The sequence below is a fragment of the Rhincodon typus genome, chromosome 33, assembly GCF_021869965.1.
Source record: "Rhincodon typus isolate 14 chromosome 33, sRhiTyp1.1, whole genome shotgun sequence".
NCBI lineage: Eukaryota > Metazoa > Chordata > Chondrichthyes > Orectolobiformes > Rhincodontidae > Rhincodon > Rhincodon typus.
This window is the reverse complement of record NC_063364.1, coordinates 24,020,139-24,041,518: the sequence shown is the minus strand read 5'-3', so window position 1 is coordinate 24,041,518 and position 21,380 is coordinate 24,020,139. Positions and strand designations below refer to the sequence as shown.

Here is a 21,380-nt window from a genome sequence, read left to right as displayed (position 1 = left end):
CCAATTATTGTAGTTTTGGTTATAAAGGAATAGCAAATAAATTATTATTTTGCAGTCCATTCATTGCAATTTTTGCTGAAAGCAAAATTATTCAATTTCCATGGCTTTGCTATGTTACGCTTGGACAATTTATAACCATCATGAAATTGATAATCATAGAATTGTTACAGTGTAAAAATTCATCATCTTAATGAGTGGCTGCACTCTGCAGCAATTCACATGATCATGTTGTAGCATTGCAACCTTTGCAGTTATTGTCCGAATATGCATAACGTTTAAAGTTTTTCAATTGCATGTGTGAATTTTAGGCAATGTAAGTAACATTTACTTGATGTACTCTTATTATTCATTTTATTGCATAAAAATCTGAAATTCGTCTCTGCCTTGTATGTTGTTACGCTTCAAAGTGCTGAATCTGATTTAATTTTTGATTTATGTTGCAGAATTTGACATTTTAAAGATATGTAAAAGATTTTCAAATGTGTTCTGAAGCAGGGTCGCTCGACACGAAACAATGACTGATTTAGAGCCATAGAGATGTACAGCATGGAAACTTATCCTTTGGACCAACTCATCCATGCCTGCCAGATATCCTGAATAATTCTAGTCCCATTTGCCAGCATTTGGCCCACATCCCTTTAAGCCCTTCCTATTCTGGTACCCATCCAGATGCCTTCTAAATGTTGTACTTGTACCAGCCTCTACAACTTCCTCTGGCAGCTCATTCCATACACACAGCACCCTCTGTGTGAAAACATTGCCCCTTAGGTCCCTTTTAAATGTTTCCCCTCTCATCTTAAACCACTGTCCTCTAGTTTTAGACTCTCCTACCCCGGGAAAAAGACCTTGGCTATTCACCCTATCCAAGACGCTCATGATTTTATAAACCTCTATAACGTCACCCATCAGCTTTCGATGCTCCAAGGAAAATAGCCCCAGCCTATTCAGCTTCTCCCTATAGCTCAAACCTACCAATCCTGGCAACATCTTGTAAAGCTTTTCTGAACCCTTTCAAGTTTAACAACATCTTTCCTATAGCAGGGAGACCAGAATTGAACACAGTATTTCAAAAGTTGCCTAACCAAAGTCCTGGACGGCGGCAACATGACATCCCAACTTTTGTAGTCAATGCACATCTGGAGCATTGTGAGCAGTTTTGCTCCCCTTATTTAAGGAAAGATATTATTTCATTGGAAACTGTTCAGAAAAGGCATAGTCTCAGAACTGAAGGGCACTAATTTAAGATGAGGAGGAATTTCTTCTTCTCTCAGCGGGTTGTGAGTCTTTGGAACTCTTTGCCACAGAAAGATGTGGGGGCAGAGACCGTGTTATATTTAAGACTTGCATAGATAAGCTCTTGATCAATAAGGGAATCAAGGATTATTGGGAAAAGGCAGGAAAGTGGATGTGAGAAATGTGGGATGAGTCATGATCCTGTTGAAAAGTGGAGCAGACTCAAGGGGCCGAATGCCCTATTCCTGTTCCTGTTTTGCATGGTTCGAGTCTGACTGTTTCTTTTCGAGTAATAGTCTCATTGCTTTTTGAATACTTCAGTTGAGTCAGCTACCACCACACTCTCAGACAATGTAATTCCAGACCCTAACCACACACAGTGTGAAAATGACGTTTTCCCTCATTTCAATTTTGCTTCTTGTGCTAAGTGCATCTGCAGTTCCTACTACCTCTAAATCTCTGCCTGTCATCCTCTATTCCTTCATGAGTGGGAGCATTTACTCCAATCTAGTCTATCCAAAACTCTCATGGTTTTGAGTACTTCAATCAGAACTTCCTTGAAACTCATCTTCTCTAAAGTGAACAGTCCAAGCTTCTCCGATCTATCTTCATAAATGAAATTCCTTATCCCTGGAATCATTCTCATAAATCTTTTCTGCACTTTCTCCATAGCATCCTTCCTAAAGTACAATGTCCATAACTAAATGCAAAGCTCTAACTGAAGCCAAAATAGTGTCATAGATGAAAGACATACTCCCTTGCTCTATTAAAAAAGTCTAAGATCCTGTATGCTTTATTTTCTGCTCTATCAACCTGTTCTGCCACATTTAATGACTTATGCACATGTCCCTCTGCTCCAGCACCCCTTTAGAGTAGTAACCTTTTTAATATTGTCTCCCCATGCTTGCCTCCCAAAGCAAATCACCTCGCTTTTCTCCTGATTGAACTTCACCTGCTACTTATCTGCCCTCTCCACCAATTTTTTCTGTTCTTTTGAAGTTATACATGGTCCTGCACACAGTTTACAATGATTCCATGTGCCCTGAAGTGACACTTCTGTACCTTGTGCAACAATAGCAACGGCATTGAACTTATTTTGTTAATGTTTGATGGATCAATCCATACTTTCAAGCTACGTTTGATCAATTTTCAATTAATTTACAATTCCGTCGCTGACAACATTCGTGATATATTGAACAGAATAATGCTTAGCAAGGGATATTTAGGTAACTAAAACAATTACTTCATGGCTCTGAATTTTGAAACTTACAAATTTAACTTTCTTGTTATAAATCCAGACTTTCCACATTCTTATCTGAACATTATTGTAAATTTAGTTTGCTTCTGCCCTACTCATTTCAACTTTGCATTGCCCCACTGCATTTTCTTCATCATAACATTGACAGCAGTGCCTAGAACCATCTAACCTGTCAAGTCTGGAATCCCCACCTCCTTAAAACTGTTGAGATGTGTAAACTTTGAGTCACTCCTCATCATAACAAATATCAATGTTTTGTTTCAATTGTTCTAGCACCTTGGACCTTAGATTTCTCAATTTTAAAATTATGTCCAGGGGTTATAGGCCAGAAAATACTTTGCAGTTCATCCAACCAGTTTCAAAGATAAATGATCTATCAGTCATGGACTAGCTTAGTTATCCTAATATGTGTTAACATTGTATAAACTATTTAATGCCATTGTCTCCCAGGGAAACTTCTGTATATTCAATTCTCCCTACATTAATTAATTTAATCTAAATCACATTTGTACCTTTATTCTTCCAAATTCGAGCCTGTACTGCCATGTATGCTAGAGAACCTGGCAAACTCAATTTATGTACTACCATAGACATTTTGAATAATTGAGGATTCTGCTTCTACTTTTGTTGTATTGTGCTAATAGCGTCATCTGCTGACATTTGTATGGGTAGTGGCAGTCCTAGCTAAACCAGGCTGAAATAGTAATGCTGATAGTTAGAACGTATATAAGCATACAAGCAAGGAACAAGAATAGGCCACTCAGCCCTTTGAGCTAGCTCCACCATTCAATAATCAGGGTTGATATGATTTTGACATCAACTCTGCATTTTGGCATACCCCTGATAATCTTTGTAATCAAGAATCTATGTGCCTCTGCCATTAAAATATTTGAAGATACTGCATCCACTGTCTTTTGAGCAAGAGAAAGAATCAAAATCCTGTGAGAGAAAATAAACTTTTTTATCTCTGTTTTAAATGGGCAATCACTTATGTTTAATCTAGGACTCCTAGTTCTTTCCACAAGAGGAAATTCAACATCTGCCCAGTCAAGTCCCCTCAGGATCTTATATGTTTCAATTAAGTTACTTCTGACTCTTCTAAACTCCAGAGAATATAGGTCTGGCTGTCTTGCCTTTTCTCAAAAGGAAAACCACTCATTCCAGCTTTTAGTCTATTGAACCTTCTCTGGACTACTTCCAACGCATTAACATCTTTCTGTAAGGACAGTGATCAGTACTGTACACAGTGCACTCTTACGAGTTCCCCCTGTATAACTAAAACCTAACCTCCTGACTCTTATGCTCAATTCATCTCACAATAAAACATAATATTCTATTATTTTTCTGATTACTTGCTGTACCTGCATACTAAACCTCTTCAATTCATGCACTACCAAACCTAGATCTATCTGCATCTCAGAGCTCTGCAACCTTTCACCATTTAGGTAATATTCTTCTTTTCTATTCTTTCTGCCAAAATGGACAATTTCACACATTCCCACATTGTAACCCATTTACCAGATCTTTGCCCATTAACGTAACCTAACAATTCCTTTGTAAGCTCCTTATGTCCTCTTTATAACTCATTTTCCTGTCTAGCTTTGTGTCATCAGCAAATTTAGCTACAAAATCTTTGGTCCCTGCATCCAAATCATTTATATGAATTGTAAAATGTTGAGGCCCTAACACTGGTCCCTGTGGCACACCACTTGTAACATCTTGCCAACCTGAAAGAGACCCATTTATTCCTATGCTCTGCTTCCTGTTCGTCAGTCAATCTTTTATCCATGACAATATGTTACCACCAACACAAAGAGCTTTTATTTTCTACAATAATCTTTGATATGACATCCTATCAAATGTCTTCTGGAAATCTAAGTACCATTCAGCTACTGATTCCCCTTTATCCACAGTGCAAGTTACTTCTTCAAAGAATTCCAATAAATTAGTTAAACGTGATTTCCTTTTGACAAAATCATGTTGGCTTTGCCTGATTACCTTTAAATTATTCAAATGCTCTGTTATAATGTCTTTAATAATAGGTTCAAACTTTTCCTTATGACAGATGTTAAGCTAATTGGCCTGTAGTTTCCTGCTTTCTGCCTCCCTCCCTTTTTGAATAAAGGATATTAGATATTTTCCAGTCTAAAAGATACTTCCCCAAAACTATTGAGTTTTGGTAAATTATAACCAACACATCAACTATCTCACAAGCTATTTCTTTTAAGACCCAAGGATGAAATCTATCAACAATTTTCAACAATTTACTCAGTACTATTTCCCTGGTAATTGTAATTTTCTTGAGTTTTTGAGTCAGAGAAATCTACAGTACAGAAAAAGGCTCTTTGATCTATTGCATCCGTGCCAGTCAAAACAACCACCTAACTATCCTATCCTATTTTCAGTACTTGGCCCATAGACTTGTATGCCTTGACATTGCAAGTGCATATCTAAATACTTCTTAAATGTTATGAGGGTTTCTGCTTCTACCATCCTTGCAGGGAATGAGTTTCAGATTCCCACCACTGTCTGGGTGAAAAACATTTTCCTCACATCTCCTCTAAACCTTCTGCCTCTTCCCTTAAATCTATGCTCCTGGTCATTGATCCCTCCATCAAGAGGAAAATTCTCATTCTGTCTACCGTATCTGTGCCCCTCATAATTTTACACATCTCAGTCACATGCCCACTCAATCCTTTTTGCTATAAGGAAAACAACCCCAGTCTGTCCAATTTCTCTTCATAACTGAAACTCTCCAGTCTAGGCAACATCCTGGAAAATTTCCTCTGCACCCTCACTGGTGCTACCACATCCTTCCTATACTGTGGATTCCAGAACTGAGCACGATACTCTACATGTCGCCTAAATAACTTTTTATACAGTTTTGACATAACCTCCATGCTCTTAAACTCTGTGCCTTAGCCAATAAAGACAAGTAAACAATATGCCTTCTTAAACTCTTTATCAACTGGTCCTGACAGCTGAAGGGACTGGCATACACTCACACCAAGATCCCTCCGATCCTCGGTGCTTCCCAGGGTCTTATCATTCATCATATATTCCCTTGCCTTTTCTGTCTTGCCCAAGAATATCTCCTCACATTTACCTTTGCACCCTCTCAATTCCTGATTTACAGCTGTTTCTGGGATGCTATTGTATTGTCTCTGGTGAAGACTGATGCAAAAATTGGTTCAATTCATCTGTCATCTCTTTATCCTCCGTAATTAATTCCCCAGATTTATTTTCCAGAGAACCTACAGATACTTTGTTAACTTTTTATTAACTATAAAAGGAAATAATCTAAAGATGAATCTTGAAAATTTCTTAAAATGATTGGGCTGTGACTATTTCCTTTGGCAGCTTTTCTATTGTGTGGTTTAAGAAAGATTGTTCATACATTGTCTTAGAAATAAGTTTTTTTTTGGCATTTGTGAGAATGGTTTTCTCGTATTTTGTCATTACCTGAGGGCACCAAGTACTAGCTTCCGTCAATTCCAACCAATCTATTCTGTATTTTATGAAAACATGGTATGTCTGTTTTCCTGAGATAGTGGGGACAGCCGATGCTGGAGAATCTGAGATAACAAGGTGTAGAGCTGGATGAACACAGCAGGCCAAGCAGCATCAGAGGAGCAGGAAAGCTGACGTTTCGGGTCTAGACCCTTCTTCTGTTTTCCTCCCTCCTTTCCAGTACCCATTTCAAATCTTTGATCAAGTGTGACATTAGTATATTCCCCATACTGATTCACATAGAATTGAACAATATATTTGTTACGTTTATCTCTCACAGTATAAGGATCCCACAAACAACTCGCTTACTCCAAGGTAAAACAAAGAACCGCAGATGCTGGAAATCTGAAACAAAAATTGCTGCAGAAACTCAGCAGAACTGACAGCGGAGTTACTGCTTTGATTCCAGTGACCCTTCTTCAGAAAAGTTCTCTGCTTTCACTCCACATAAATTGCCAGACCTGGTAAGTTTCTCCAGCAATTTCAGTTTTTGTTACATACTCCAAGATGGTTCACTAATAGGCCAGGCAGGAAGCCTGGGAGCAGGAAAGTTCCTCTGATGCTGCCTGGCCTGCTGTGTTTCTCCAGCTCTACACTGTATTATCGCTGACTCCAGCATCTGCAGTTCTTACTATCTCTGGTTCAACAATGTCCTTTAGGGAAGGAAACTGCCATCCTTACCTGGTCTGGCCTACATGTGACTCCAGACCCACGGCAATGTGGCTGACTCTCAACTGCCGTCAGGGCAAATAGGGATGTGCAATAAATGCTGGCCTGGTCAGGGATGCCCTCATCCTCTGAATGAATAAAAAAAAGTTGATGCATTGCAGTACAATAAAGTATGATGCAAACAACTGAAGGAGCGAAAGCTTAGAGTGGTTGAACAGTACAAAAATTGGTAACTGTTCTCTCCAAAAGGTAGAGTGCTGTCAGAACACTCAGAAGTCACTACAAAGCCTAAAGTTTACTTGTGCAATTAAACAGCCATTAATGCCATTTTGATGGAAGACAGTCAGGACTGATAACTCCTAGGAGCCAGTTTTTTTTTTAAATTGTTGCCATTTAATGTAATCTGTAGAAAAGTGCTGTCACGAGTCAATATGTATGGAAGTTAATTGTGGAAAACCAATTTGACCTGAATCAGAAGTTATTGTTGCAGGATAACGACGGATTGTTACCACCACGACATGCAGGAAATCTACTTGCATTTCACAACCATGTTGTCAACTAATCTGCTGCAGGCACTTAGGTGAGCTTTACATTCTCATTATGCAATCACCTATATTGCTCCATTGGAAGCCCAGTAAACAGGAGATGGGGCAGTGAGTTGGAATCTTGTTCTTTTATGACTCAGATGAAGGTTTGAATCTGGTCCAGAGAAATGTGATGCATGTTACCCTGCTGGATATTGATTAAAAGAATCCTAAATGTTGTAAGTATAGCTGTCTGAAAACAAAGCTTTATGGCCAAGCATCTACTGCACAACATTTTCCATAAACTAGAAAAATATTTGTAATCTTCGTCAAAGGATACAAGTATGGTTGTGAGAAGTGAAGTAATGATATCAATATTATCTAATGCTTTGTTTCACCTCATCTTGAAGTGCTCGACAATGACACTGGCTGAATAATTATTTCTTTCCTTCAACAAAGATATTTCTCAGGGTCTGACTCATAATCTATATTTAAAACCAGAAAGGACTTTACAGCATTGGTGGTATGGTGGCTCAGTGGCCAGCATTGCTGCAACAGAGCACCAGGGACCCAGGTTCAATTCCACCCTTGAGTGACTATCTGAGTGGAATTTGTGTGCTCTCCCTGTGTCTGTGTGGGCTTCTGCCAGATGCTGTGTTTCCTCCAACAGTCCAAAGATGTGCAGGTTAGCTGGATTGGCCATGCTAAATTTCCCATAGTGTCCAGGAATGTGCAGGCTAGCTAGATTTGCCATGGTAAATACTGAATTTGGGTAGGTTGCTCTTCAGAGGGTCTGTGCAGACTTGACGTGCCAAATGGCCTCTTCCTGTACTGTAAGGATTCTATGATTGGTAATATAGATCTAATTTGTTGCTCAGTGTCAATGTCTTACTAAGGCATAGTTTTCTGACTATGTCTAATTACTGTCCTCCTCATTGCTTACCTTCCCACTGAATAGTCAGCAAGTGTAGATGCATCACTCTTAGTCCTGGGGATATAATGACTATTTGTCCTCTAAGATTCTTTCATACATTTGCTGTGCTGTTATTTATTGCCATAACGTCCTCACTTGTTTTAGCCCCTGGATATCAGATGTAATTTGTGTCTTGTACTGTGAAAGCAGGCGCAAAATATTAGTTGAGCGCCATTGCTATTTCCTCACTCTCCATGATAATTTCTTCTGTCTGTGTTTCTGAGGTACTTGAGAAAGTCTCATATAGCCAACTGGTCAGAAAACTACAAACACATGGGAGCCATAGGAAAATGGCAAGCTGGATCCGCAATTGGCTCAGTGGCAGGAAGGCAAAAGGCAATGGTTGATAGCTGTTTTTGTAATTAAAAAGGCTGTTTTCAGAGTGACTCTACATTTTTGGTGCTAAGAAGCTTGCTTTTGATTAAGGCCGCTCTTTGTTCTTGAAAAAGTACTTGGAAAAGCACCTGAAGTACCAAATTTAATAGGGTACAACAAAGAGCTGGAAGGTGAGATGAGGCTGGAAACTCTTGTGCAGATCGGATAGATGAATGACCTTTTATTGTTCCATACAAATTGCATGCTCCTAATTCGTTTACCCTGACGTACGCTGCAAACACCATCACGTGTTTTGTGAGGAACTGTATCCTGAAAGTAGGGGAATGTTTTGTTGTAATATACTTAAGGTAATAAAATAATTAAAACAAAGGTTAAACGGGTAAAATTTGAACCTGTACTAATGATCGGCATGGTCTTTCACTTCTTTTCACCTTGACATTCTCGTGAACTTGTTTTTACTGCTACTGTTGCACACATAAAGGATAAAGGTTAGATATCAAATGCAGATGAGTTATTTTCATGATGTTAAAATAGGACAATTCAAGGCTATCCTGTGGGATGGTGGCTATTAATCACATCTTAGCCTCCCTGGCACTGGGATCAAGCATATATTAGAGAGCGTGCAGAATATTCTCAAAGGGGAGAGCGAACATCAGGAGGTCATTGTACACATTGGAACTAATAATATAGAAAGAGAAAAGGATGAGATTCTGAGGAGAAAATATAGGAAGTTAGGCAGGAATTTAAAAAGGAGGTCCTCGAGGGTAGTAATATCTAGATTACTCCTGGTGCCACAAGCTAGAGAGGGTAGGAATAGGAGAATACAGCAGATGAATGTGTGGCTGAGGAGCTGGGGCAGGGGAGAAGAATTCATGTTTTTGCATCATTGGAATCTGTTCTGGGGTAGAAGTGACTTGCATAAGAAGGATGGATTGCACCTTAATTGGAAGGGGACTAATATACTGGCAGGGAGTTTTACTAGAGCTGCTTGGGAGGATTTATACTAGTAAGGGGGTGGGGGTGGGAGTGGGACCCAGGGATATAGTGAGGAAAGAGACCAGTCTGAGGCTAGTACAGTTGGGAAAAGGAACAAGTCAAACAGTCAGGGCAGGCAAGAACAAAGCAGAGAACGAGGTGGGACTGATCAATTAAACTGCATTTATTTCAATGCAAGAGCCTAACAGGAAAGGCAGATAAACACAGGGAACGGTTGGGAACATGGGACTGGGATATCATGGCAATTACAGATATGTGACTCAGGGATGGACAGGACTGGCAGGGGGGAGGCAATGGTGCATTGTTATTGTCACTGGGCTAGTAAACTGTGTGGAGTTTGCACATTCTCTCTGTGTCTGCATGGGTTTCTTCCAGGTGCTCCGGTTTCCTCCCACAGTCCAAAGATGTGCAGGATAGATGGATTGGCCATGCTAAATTTCCCATAGTGCCCAGGAATGTTTAGGTTAGGTGGCTTAGACATGGGAAATGCAGGGGTAGGGGAATGGGTCTGCGCAGGATGCTGTTTGGAGGGGTGATGTGGATTTGTTGGGCTGAATGGCCTGTTTCCACACTGTAGGGATTCTATGATTCTATGATAATGTTCCAAGGTATAGATGCTATAGGAAGGATAGAAAGGAGGGCAAGAGAGGAGGGGGATTGGCGATTTTGATTAGGGATAACATTACGGCTATACTTAGGGAGGATATGCCTGGGAATACTTCTAGTGAAGTTATTTGGGTGGAACTAAGAAATAAGAAAGGGATGATCAACATAATGGGGTTGTATTACAGTGCCCCCAATAGTAAGCAGGAAATTGAGAAACAAATTTGTAAGGAGTGGTTATTGTGGGGGATCTTAACTTTCCAAACATAGACTAGGACTGCCATAGTGTTAAGGGCTTGGATGCTGTTAAGTGTGTACAAGAAAATTTTCTGATTCAGTATCTGGATGTACCTATTGGAGAAAGTGCAAAACTTGACCTACTCGTGGGTAATAAGGCAAGGCAGGTGACTGAGGTGTCAGTGTGGGAGCACTTTGGGGCCGGTGACCATAATTCTATTAGTTTGAAAACATTGATGGAAAAGGATAGACTGGATCTGAAAGTTAAATTTCTATAATGGAGATGGCCAATTTTGACGGTATTATGAAGGAACTTTCAAAAGTTGATTGGGGGTGGATGTTTGCAGGTAAAGGGATGAGAGAAATTGAGGTTTTGGTCAAGAAAAAGAAGGAAGCATATGTCAGGTATAGACAGCAGAGGTCAAGTGAATCCCTAGAAGAGTATAAAGGCATTAGGAGTATACTTAAGAGGGAAATCAAGAGAGTAAAAAGGGGACATCAGACAGCTTTGGCAAATAGGGTTAAGGTGCATCCAAAGGGATTCTACAAATACATTAAGAACAAAAGGGTAAGTGGGGAGAGAATAGGGCTGCTTATAGATCGGCAAGGCTGCCTACGTGTGGAACTGCAGGAGATGGGGGAAATACTAAACAAGTATTTTGATCATTGTTTACTGTGGAGAAGCATATGGAAGATAGAGATCTTGGGAAAATAAATAACATCTTGAAAAATATTAATATTACAGAAGAGGAGCTGCTGGATGGCTTGAAACGCATAAAGATGGATAAATCCCCAGGACCTGATCAGGTATACCCTAGAACTCTGTGGGGAGCTAGGGAAGTGATTGCTGGGCCCTTTGCTGAGATATTTCTATCATTGATAGCCACAGGTGAGGAGCCAGAAGACTGGAGGTTGGCTAATGTGGTGCCACTGTTTAAGAAAGGTGGTAAGGAAAAGCCAGGGAATTATAGACCTGTGAGCCTGATATTAGTAGTAAGTTGTTGGAAGGAATCCTGAAAGATGGGATTTACATGTAATGGGAAGGTAAGGACTGATTGGCAATAGTCAACATGGCTTTGTGCACGGGAAATCGTGTCTCACTAACTTGACACCTTGTTTTTTGAAGAAGTAACAAAGAGGATTGATAAGGCAGAGCAGTGGAAGCGATCCATATGGACTTCTGTAAAGCGTTTGACAAGGTTCCTGATGGTAGACTTGTTAACAAGGTTAAATCACATGGAATACAGGGAGAACTAGCTACTTGGATACAGAACTGGTTCAAAGGTAGAAGACAGAGGGTGGTGATGGAGGTAGTAGGAACTGCAGATGCTGGAGAATCCGAGACAACAAGGTGCAGGGCTGGATGAACACAGCAGGCCAAGCAGCATCATAGGAGCAGAAAGGCTGACGTTTTGGGCCTAGACCCTTCAGGGCCTGTTGTGTTCATCCAGCCCTGCACCTTGTGGTGATGGCGGGTTGCTTTTCAGACTGGAGGCCTGTGACCAGCAGTGTGCCACAAGGATCGGTGCTGAGTCCACTGCTTTTCGTCATTTATATAAATGATTTGGATGTGAACATAGGCGGGATGGTTAATAAGTTTGCAGATGTCACTAAAATTGGTACTGAAATGGATAGTGAAGAAGGTTATCTCAGAGTACAATGGGATCTTGATCAAATGGGCCAATGGACCGAGGAGTGGCAGATGGAGTTTAATTTAGAGTTTAAATGTGAGGTGCTGCATTTTGGAAAGGCAAATCAGGGCAGAACTTGTACACTTAATGGTAAGGTCCTGGGGAGTGTTGCTGAACAAAGAGACCTTAGGGTGCAGGTTCATAGTTCCTTGAAAGTGGAATCGCAGGTAGATTGGGTAGCGAAGAAGGTGTTTGGTATGTTTGTCTTTATTGGTCAGTGCATTGAGTATAGGAGTTGGAACGTCATGTTGCGGCTGGACAGGACATTGGTTAGCCCATTTTTGGAATACTGTGTGCAGTTCTGGTCTCCCTGCTATAGGAAGGATGTTATGAAATTTGAAAGGGTTCAGAAAAGATTTACAAGGATTTTGTCAGGGTTGGAGGGTTTGAGCTACAGGGAGAAGCTGAAGAGATTGGGATATACAGGTTTATAAAATTATGAGGGGCATGGATGGGGTGAATAGATAAGTTTTTTTTCCCTAGAGTAGGGGATCCAAAACTAGAGCTCATAGGTTTAAGGTGAGAGGGGAAAGATTTCAAAGGGACCGAAGAGGCAACTTTTTCCACACAGAGTGATGCATGTATGGAATGAGCTGTCAGAAGAAGTAATGGAGCTGGTACAATTACAACATTTAAAAGGCATCTGGATGGGTGTATGAATAGGAAGGGTTTAGAGGGATATGGGCCAAATGCTGGCAAATGAGACTTGATTTATTTAGGATATGTGGTCAGCATGTACAAGTTGGACTGAAGGGGCTGTTTCCATGCTGTACCACTCTATGACTCTATTTCTCACTATAGATAGTGCAAAATCATGAATGAGACTAAGGCCAGTACATTCGATCCTGGAAAGTGCCCAGTCTACCTCAGAATTTACTGGACGGATGAGGTATCCGTAAAGTTATGAGCAACAGGTTGCTGTTTCATGCTACTGCTCTGCAGTTGCAACAAGAGTGGTATTCGTCACTAACAGGATGTTGCTGTCAAGTCAAAAAGGCATTTGCCTGTCAAATAAATGAGTAATGGGTTATATAAACTTCAGTGCCAGTTTGATGCCAGATATGTAAGATGTGTGTACCATTGCTGAACATATCAAACAGTATATCCCTTCAGCTGTTCAAACAAGCAAGATACTGAGCACACAAATTCAACCTGTGCTTCCAAAATTCACATGACTATGTCAAATATTAGATGTGATTCTGTGATTGAGCAAAATTTGCTACATAAACCTGAGTGTGCAAAGAATTATGTGAACAACCAACTTAGGATTTTTTTTAATTTAAAAAAGTACTTAATTCATACAAAATCTCTTTGTTAATACACATTGTCACAAATGCGGTTGGTTCTGTACAGCTGCATATCAAATAAACAAACAAAACATGAGACTTTGATTATCTGAAAAACCAAAGACCTCTCTTATACATACAACACTAATATTTACATATATTTAAGATACTGAAAGGGTCTGATAACTGAATGGACCCCCATTCAGCTTCAGCAGAAAGACCTCAGACAATGGTCTTTCCCCACTGCACCTTGGTGGCAGCTGCCCCAAGCTTTAAAGCATCCATCAGCATGTAGTCCTGAATCCGGGAATATGCCAGACTGCAACACACAGTCATGGTCAACTCCTTGTTTTGGAAGGCTAACAAGTTTTGGGCAGACCAGAGAGCGTCTTTCACTGAATTGATGGTCCTCCAGGCGCAGTTAATGATTGTCTTGGTGTGCGTCCTGAAGAACAGACTGTAGAGAACAGAGTCCCACGTAATGGAGCTGCTCGGGATGAACCTCGACAAAAGCCACTGCATCTTTCTTCAGACTTCCTTTGCAAAGGCAAATTCCAGCAGGAGATGTGTGACAGTTTCAACACCACCTCCCCCCACACCCCACAGCTGCTTCAAGGATAGCGTGTGATGATGCAGGCTGACCGGGCATAGATAAAGGATCTCACAGGTAGTGACCTTCTCACCACCAGCTAAGTGATGCTTTGGTGCTTGTTAGAAAGTTCTGGTGATGAGGCATTCTGCCAAATGACTCTAACAGTCTGCTCAGGGAACCACATGATAGGATCCACCCTCTCTTCTTTCCTCAGGGTTTCAAGGACGCTATGTGCTGACCACTTCCCGATGGACTTGTGGTCAAAGGTGTTTTTCTTTGCAAATTTCTGTGAAGGATAGGTAGTATGGAACAGTCCAACTGCTTGGAGCGTTCCACAGCAGCAAGGCCGGCCCCTTCCCTTGCAACACCGGGGACAGGTAGAACCTCAGTATGTTGTGACACTTGGTGTTTGCATACCGAGGGTCTACACACAGCTTGATGCAGCAACACTGAAAGGTGGCCATCAGGGTGATGGCGATGTTGGGTACATTCTTCCCCAGCTTATCAGAGTTTTGTACATGGCATCCCTGCAGACACGGTCTATCTTCGGTTTCCACATGAAATGGAAGATGGCTCAGGTGACAGAACCAGCGTAGTTTTGAGGGATGGGCCAGACCTGCACCACATACAACAACAACAGAGAGAGTCCCTCACAGCTGATGACCAGGTTGTCATCTGCAATGGAGAATGAGAAGTGCTCCTAAAGCACCGGGTTTTGCTTCACTTTTGTGATGCACTCCTCCCAAGATTTTGTGCACACCCCAGGCCCTGCAAACCATATTCCCAGCACCCTCAGGTAATCTGGCCTGATGCGAGTGAATGAAGGATCTGCCTGCCCAGTTCCCAAAGAACATGGCTTCACTCTTAGAGATAGTAAGAACTGCCAGTGCTGGAGTCAGAGATAACACAGTGTGGAGCTGGAGGACCACAGCAAGCCAAGCAGCATCAGAGGTGCAGGAAAGCTGACGTTTCGGGTCGGGATGATTTTCTGAAGAAGGGTCCTGACGCGAAATATCAGCTTTCCTGCTCCTCTGATGCTGCCTGGCCTGCTGTGGTCCTCCAGCTCCACACTGTGTTATCCATGGCCTCGCTGTTGCCTCGATTTACCTTGGCTCCCAAGGCCAGTTCGAACTGGTCACAGATGCTCTTGATGGTGGATCCGAGCAGAAAACAGTGATGTCATCCATGGACAGGGAGGCTTTGACCTGCAGGCCACCGCTGCCTGTATTAGTCACCCCTCTCAGGCTCACATCCTTCCTGATGGACTCAGCAAAAGGCTCTATAAAACACACAGACAAGGCAGGAGACAGTAGGCAGCCCTACCTTACTCCGGATCTGAATGGGAAGCTTTTTGATTCCCACCCATTGATTGAGACTGCACTAACCATGTTGGCGTAGAGCAGTCGGATCCAATTGCAAATTCCCTCCCCAAAGCCCATTTCGGAGAGCATGTCCCACATGTATGTGTATGATATCCTTCAAAGGCCTTTTCCTGGTCCAAGCTGATAAAGCAGGTGTCCAGCCCCCTGTCCTGCAGTAGGCAATCATATCCCTGAGGACGATGAGGCTCTCTGAGATTGTCCTGCCTGGTACAGCACAGGTTTGGTCGGGGTCAATCATTGATCCCAGAGCAGATCTAACCCAGTTGGTGATGACCTTAGACAGGATTTTGTTGTCTGCATTCAGCAATGATATTGGTTTCCAGTTTATAATTTCCTCCCTCTCCACCTTCCACTTGTAGCTGAGGGTGATGATACATTTCCTCGTGGATTAGCACATGGTACCTTCCAGAAGCGTACTGTCGTACATCACCAGCAGGTCCTGGCCAATCAAGTCCCACAGAGCCGAATACAACTTGGCCAGTAAGCCATTACTTCTGGGAGTTTTATTCTTTTCTAAGGGCTCGAGGTCCTTGGTCAGCTCATCTATCCTTGGTCCAGCCTCTCCCGTGTGCTGTAGTCTAAGATCTCTGTGGTAGACGACAGGAACGACTGGGAGCCTGCACTGTTTGTGACCTTCATGTCATACAGTCTGGCATAAAAGGATTTGCTGATCCTCAGGATGTTAGACTGAGATGACGTTACTGAGCCATCTTCTTCCTTCAGGCTGCTGAGCACAGAGCTCTCCCAGTGCACCTTCTGGCAGAAGAAATGTGAGCACATCTCATCTTGCTCCATGGGTGTGGATCCTGGATCGGAAGATTATCTTAGAGGGCCCAAAGGCAATGAGTGATGCTTGCTGGCTGTTCACCTCCTGGAGATCCTCTGTGACATTGACCCCCGTCGTCTGCAGCAGGAGAAAGTTCTGCATGGTTTTCAGGAGTTTGGACAGTTTTGTTTACTTCTCTCTCACCTCTGAACACCTTTAAGGATAAAGAACCGCTTGATGTTCCCTTTGACTGCCTCCCACCAGTCTGCTGGAGACTCAAAGAGGGACTTCATGGTTCTCCATGTTCTTGTGTGATCCCTTTTGAGCTCCTCAATGTTTTCTGAGGTCAACACTTTCACATTCAGCTTCCACATTCCCTTTCCAGCCCACTAGTCATCCTGTAGGAGACAGTCAGCCAGCAGGATGCAGTGGTCAGAGAAAAACACTGACTTGATGTCGGTGGATCTGACCAAGAACGTGCAGGATGCGAACATGAAATCTATGCTTGAGCAGGTAGACCCCTCTGGCCATGACCAGGTGTATCTACGATTGTTAGTCACACTCAGAATGTGACACATTTGCATGTGCTGCAAACTATATCTTTTAATGCACAGTGCCCCATTGTATGCCAACATATATATACATACAGTGCCTTTTCAACTTAAAAGCAAGTGACTGCAATTCTGTAGTTCATTTCTTAGGAAATGCCTTGACCAGAGCCAGCTGGCTTTGTTTAAAATTTAAATAATCTTTGACAATCAGCTGGCATTAATGTTAATTCTCCATGGCAACGCCATGACCAACAGAGTCCACTTGCCAACCAATCAGTGCTCTCATCTCATACAGACCACATTTTAATGTTCCCTCCAATGCAACACCCCTCCGCAAAAAAATTCTTCACCATGCTCATCTCCAACAGTAAGTGCAAGGAGCTCATTTCACTATGATGGAGGGAACATCTGATTGGCTACCCTCTGTAGCTCTCTCCCTTTCAGGAATCCAGTGGGTCAAAATCCCAGAGCTCTGACTGCCCCTATTCCCGATCTCTCAATTCTTTTGTAGTTTCTGTCTTCTCTACACTCATGGTCACCTTGTGCATGAGATCCATTTCTACCAAACCATCATGACCTTATTCCTGTGAATTGCTGACCACCCAATTTCCTCTCCTGCTTCCCAAGTTAGCTAATATTTTCAATGTCCCCTCTTCAGGTCTGCCATCATTGTCCCTCACTTTAAATAAAACCTTGTTGCCCTTGCCTTTGCAGATTTTTCACCCATCCCCAACTTCCTTCTCCTCTCCGATGTTTTTGAGTACTGATTACTTCCCAAATCCATGACTGTTTTGCTTGGAAACCTAAATTTGACTCTCATCAAATGAGGTTGTTGTAATTCCCCCCCATGCCACCAACACAAAATGGGACTGAACAAGATCATTCACATAAAAAACAAAAGAACTGCAGATGCTGTAAATCAGGAACAAAAACAAAGTTGCTGGCAAAGCTCGGCAGGTCTGGTAGCATCTGTGGAGGAGAAAACAGAGTTAACGCTTCGGGTCCGGTGACCCTTCCTCAGACTATTCACATCCCTGGTGTCATAGTTAACCTTGAGGTGAACATCCAATCACATATCATGCCATCTTTAAGACAGCCTATGTGCTATTCCATGCTGGAACCCTCATCCATGTTTTTGTTATAGGCTCGATTTTTCCGAGTCACCTCTAACCAGCTTTCTGCTATGCACCATCCATAAACTTAAGGTCATCCAAAACTCCACTGTCAATGTCCTTACTTTCACCAAGTCCCATTTACCCATCACCTTTATATGCACTGTTTAACATTGGCTCCTAGATAAGCAATGCCTCAATTTTATAGAAATAGTAAGAACTGCCGTTGCTGGAGTCAGAGATAACACAATGTGGAGCTGGTGAACACAGCAGGTCAGGCAGCATCAGAGGAGTGGGAAAGTTAATGTTTCAGGTCAGGACGCTTCTTCAGAAATGGGGGCTTCGCAGTCGGGTTATAACTCACTCAGAGATAGTAAGAACTGCCAATGCTGGAGTCAGAGATAACACAGTGTGGAGCTGGAGGAACACAGCAGGCCAGGCAGCATCAGAGAAGCAGGAAAGTTGATGTTTCGGGTTGGGACCTTTCTTCAGGCTACTTGGCCTGCTGTGTTTCTCCAGCTCCACATTGTGTTGCCTCAATTTTATAATTCTCATTCATTTTAGTTAAACTCCTCCCTATCTTCCCATTCTACTCCAATCCCACATTCCTTGGAGATATTTGCACTGATGTAATTCTGGTGTTGAACACTCCCAATTTTAATTGCCCTACCATTGCTGGCTGTATCTGTAGCCTGTCTAAGCACTCAGTTGTGGCATTCTCTCCCTCAAGCATTTACCTCTCTTTGCTCCTTTAAGTAACTTCTGAAAATCTGTCTCTTTGACCACCTGCTCCAAAGCAGCAAATATGTCTCAGTGTCAAATTTTGGTTTATAGTGCTCCTATGGGCAATTTATTAATGTATTGACACAACTGGAATACAAATTATTGGTGCTGTTGATAAAACTTGCTAAATTTTTGTCACAAGCTGCAAACTCAACAGAATTAAAAACCGAAACAACTGCAGACACTGGAAATCAGAAACAAAAATAGAAATTGCTGGAAAAGTTCAGCAGGTCTGGCAGCATTTGTGGAGAGAAATTAGAGTTAACATTTTAGGTTGAGTGACCCTCAGAATTCATTGGTATGGAATTAAGAATTCTGATTTAACAGCTGAAAGCTGTCACAAGTCTAACTTTGTCTAAGCATGATATTGAATAGATTAAAGGAGTGGAAGCTGCAGAAATGTCATTTTGAATATTTACATCCTATCACTAATTCTTCTATTTAATTCTCTAACAGGACCTGGATATCATTTTTTCACACCATTGAGTGTTCTAGGTGGAAATGTAGATTACTGGCTGCATGTATTCTTACTCTGTCTTGTCCTGTTACCCATGGGGTTGATGTTTTGGTTGTTCCTGTTGATGGAAGTCATTGGATTAATATGAGAATATTAATAGAAGAACTGAAACTTCATGGACACAACATCACAGTGCTCCATTCCTCCACAGCTTGGTACACAAAGGAGATGTCTGATCTATATCGATCTATTACGGTTCAACTACGAGAATGCCTTGGCCAAAATAAAACTAAAAATTTGATACAAACATACCTACAAAAAACTTTGAGTGCCTTAAAGAATGGCTTGACATTATGGGCCTTTGTTCAGCTACGATATTGGCTTAGGAATGCTTTGTATTCATACCATCGTTGTGCTGGAGAGTTTACCAATGCAATTTTCAATAACAAAGCTGTTTTGAGGCAACTTGAAGATGCAAATTTTGACTTAGTACTTACTGATCCTGCTTTTGGTACCGGTCCAATACTTGCTTATTATTTAAAAATTCCTTTGGTGTACAATGTTCGATGGTTCATCAGTGGGGAAGCTCATTTTTTCTCTGCCCCATCACCACCTTCATATATCCCAATCACTGGATCACAATTTACAAGTAAAGTGGGTTTTCTGCAAAGAATACAAAATTTACTCCTAAATCTTCTTCAGTTAACTACTTCAAAATTTCTCATTCAGCCAATTTACAATGATCTCTGCCATCGCTATCCGGGCCCAGATATAGACATTGAAATTATTCTCCTCAGGGCAGATGTGTTGCTGATGAGAGTAGATTTTATATTTGAATTCCCGAGACCCACCATGCCAAATATTGTTTATATTGGAGGATTCCAGTGTAAACCATCCAAACCTTTACCTCTAGAGTTTGAAGAGTTTGTCCAGTCCTCAGGGGAACATGGGATTATTGTCATGTCACTGGGGAGCATTGTCAGCTCTTTGCCAATGCATATTACAATGCAAAAAGCAGAGGCCTTTGCTCAAGTACCTCAGAAAGTTATCTGGAGACATGACGGAAAGATCCCTCCCAATATTGGAAATAATACACTGCTGGCAAAATGGATTCCTCAGAATGACCTGCTAGGACACCCAAAGACACGAGCCTTTGTTGCTCACAGTGGCACCAATGGAGTTTACGAAGCCATCTATCATGGGGTGCCAGTAGTTGGCATACCTTTGATTTTTGATCAGTTTGATAACTTACTCAGACTTGAAATCCGAGGTGCAGCAAAAGTGATTAACGTTGCAACCATGCAGTCAACGGATCTATTGCAGGCACTGAATGAGGTTATACATAACACCTCTTATCGGGAGAATATGCAGAAACTCTCTGCTCTCCACAGAGACCAACCTGAGACTCCGATGGAGAGAGGTATTTTCTGAATTGAGTATGTTGCTCGACACAAAGGGGCTGCACATTTACACTCAGAGTCTTACTGACTCCCCTGGTATGTTTACTATTGTGTGGATGTGATGATCTTCCTGTTGTCACAGTTCCTCATAGTTACAGTGCTGACAGTTGTACTGTTGAGGAAACTTTGTAGCACTGTTCAAAACAGTAAACAAAAAATTCAGTAATGTTGATTCTTTCAAATTGGAAGAGGGGCTTTGAGTTCTTCCAATTTTACAATAAGAGAGTTTAAATGTAGAAGGAAAATTTCCTTTCTAGGGACTGTATCATGAATTTTAACAATGATCAGTATTCGAATCTCACAGTGCTTCAGTCAAAAATAGTCTTTTTGTGCAGATATGGACATGGCCAAGCCACACGTAAATTTTACAGGGAACAACAACATGTTTTTCCACATATTGTACACAATTAACCATCATATTCATTCACAAGTGGTGAAGAATATAAATAAGAATATAAAACATCTTGGAATCACTGGCAGTGCCAGCCACTCCACCTACTCCCACCTGCTTTCAAAAACTCATGATTTCCACGACAACTCATTGTCAGCTTTTGTCGGCACTTTTGGTTCCTTTTACCATATGTTCCATTGGTTTGAATGATGTACTGGGAAGTTAGTGAGCCATGCCATATCATGGAAAATATTTCCAGAACTGCTACATGGTTCAATTGGTATTTAGCTGGCTTAATATTTCTTTGTTGCTCAAGTACTGTATACCCTTACCACCTTGACATTGCTAATTATAGTCATGGAAATTAATAAAGAATTGTTGCAGTATGATTTGTTTTTCTGTCTTTCATGATTGTAGCATACAGAGGTTGACTTTTCCACACATGCATCCTAATGTTTCCATTGCACCTAGAAAGTTACAGCACAGAGAGAGGCCATTCATTCTTTTGTGTCAGTGCTGGCTGAATAAACTGCTGCCCATTCTAATCCCATTTACTAGCTCTTGACCTGT

General features: G+C 41.6%; 1 protein-coding gene across 1 annotated transcript; it reads left to right on the top strand.

Moving 5' to 3' along the window:
- The first annotated feature begins 18,989 nt into the window (after nt 1-18,989).
- On the top strand, nt 18,990-20,585 carry LOC109926163 (UDP-glucuronosyltransferase 2A1-like). Its single transcript, XM_048615954.1, is given in 1 exon segment — nt 18,990-20,585. A coding segment is annotated over 1 exon segment (1,482 nt). The 5' UTR covers nt 18,990-19,103.
- The last annotated feature ends 795 nt before the right edge of the window (nt 20,586-21,380 follow it).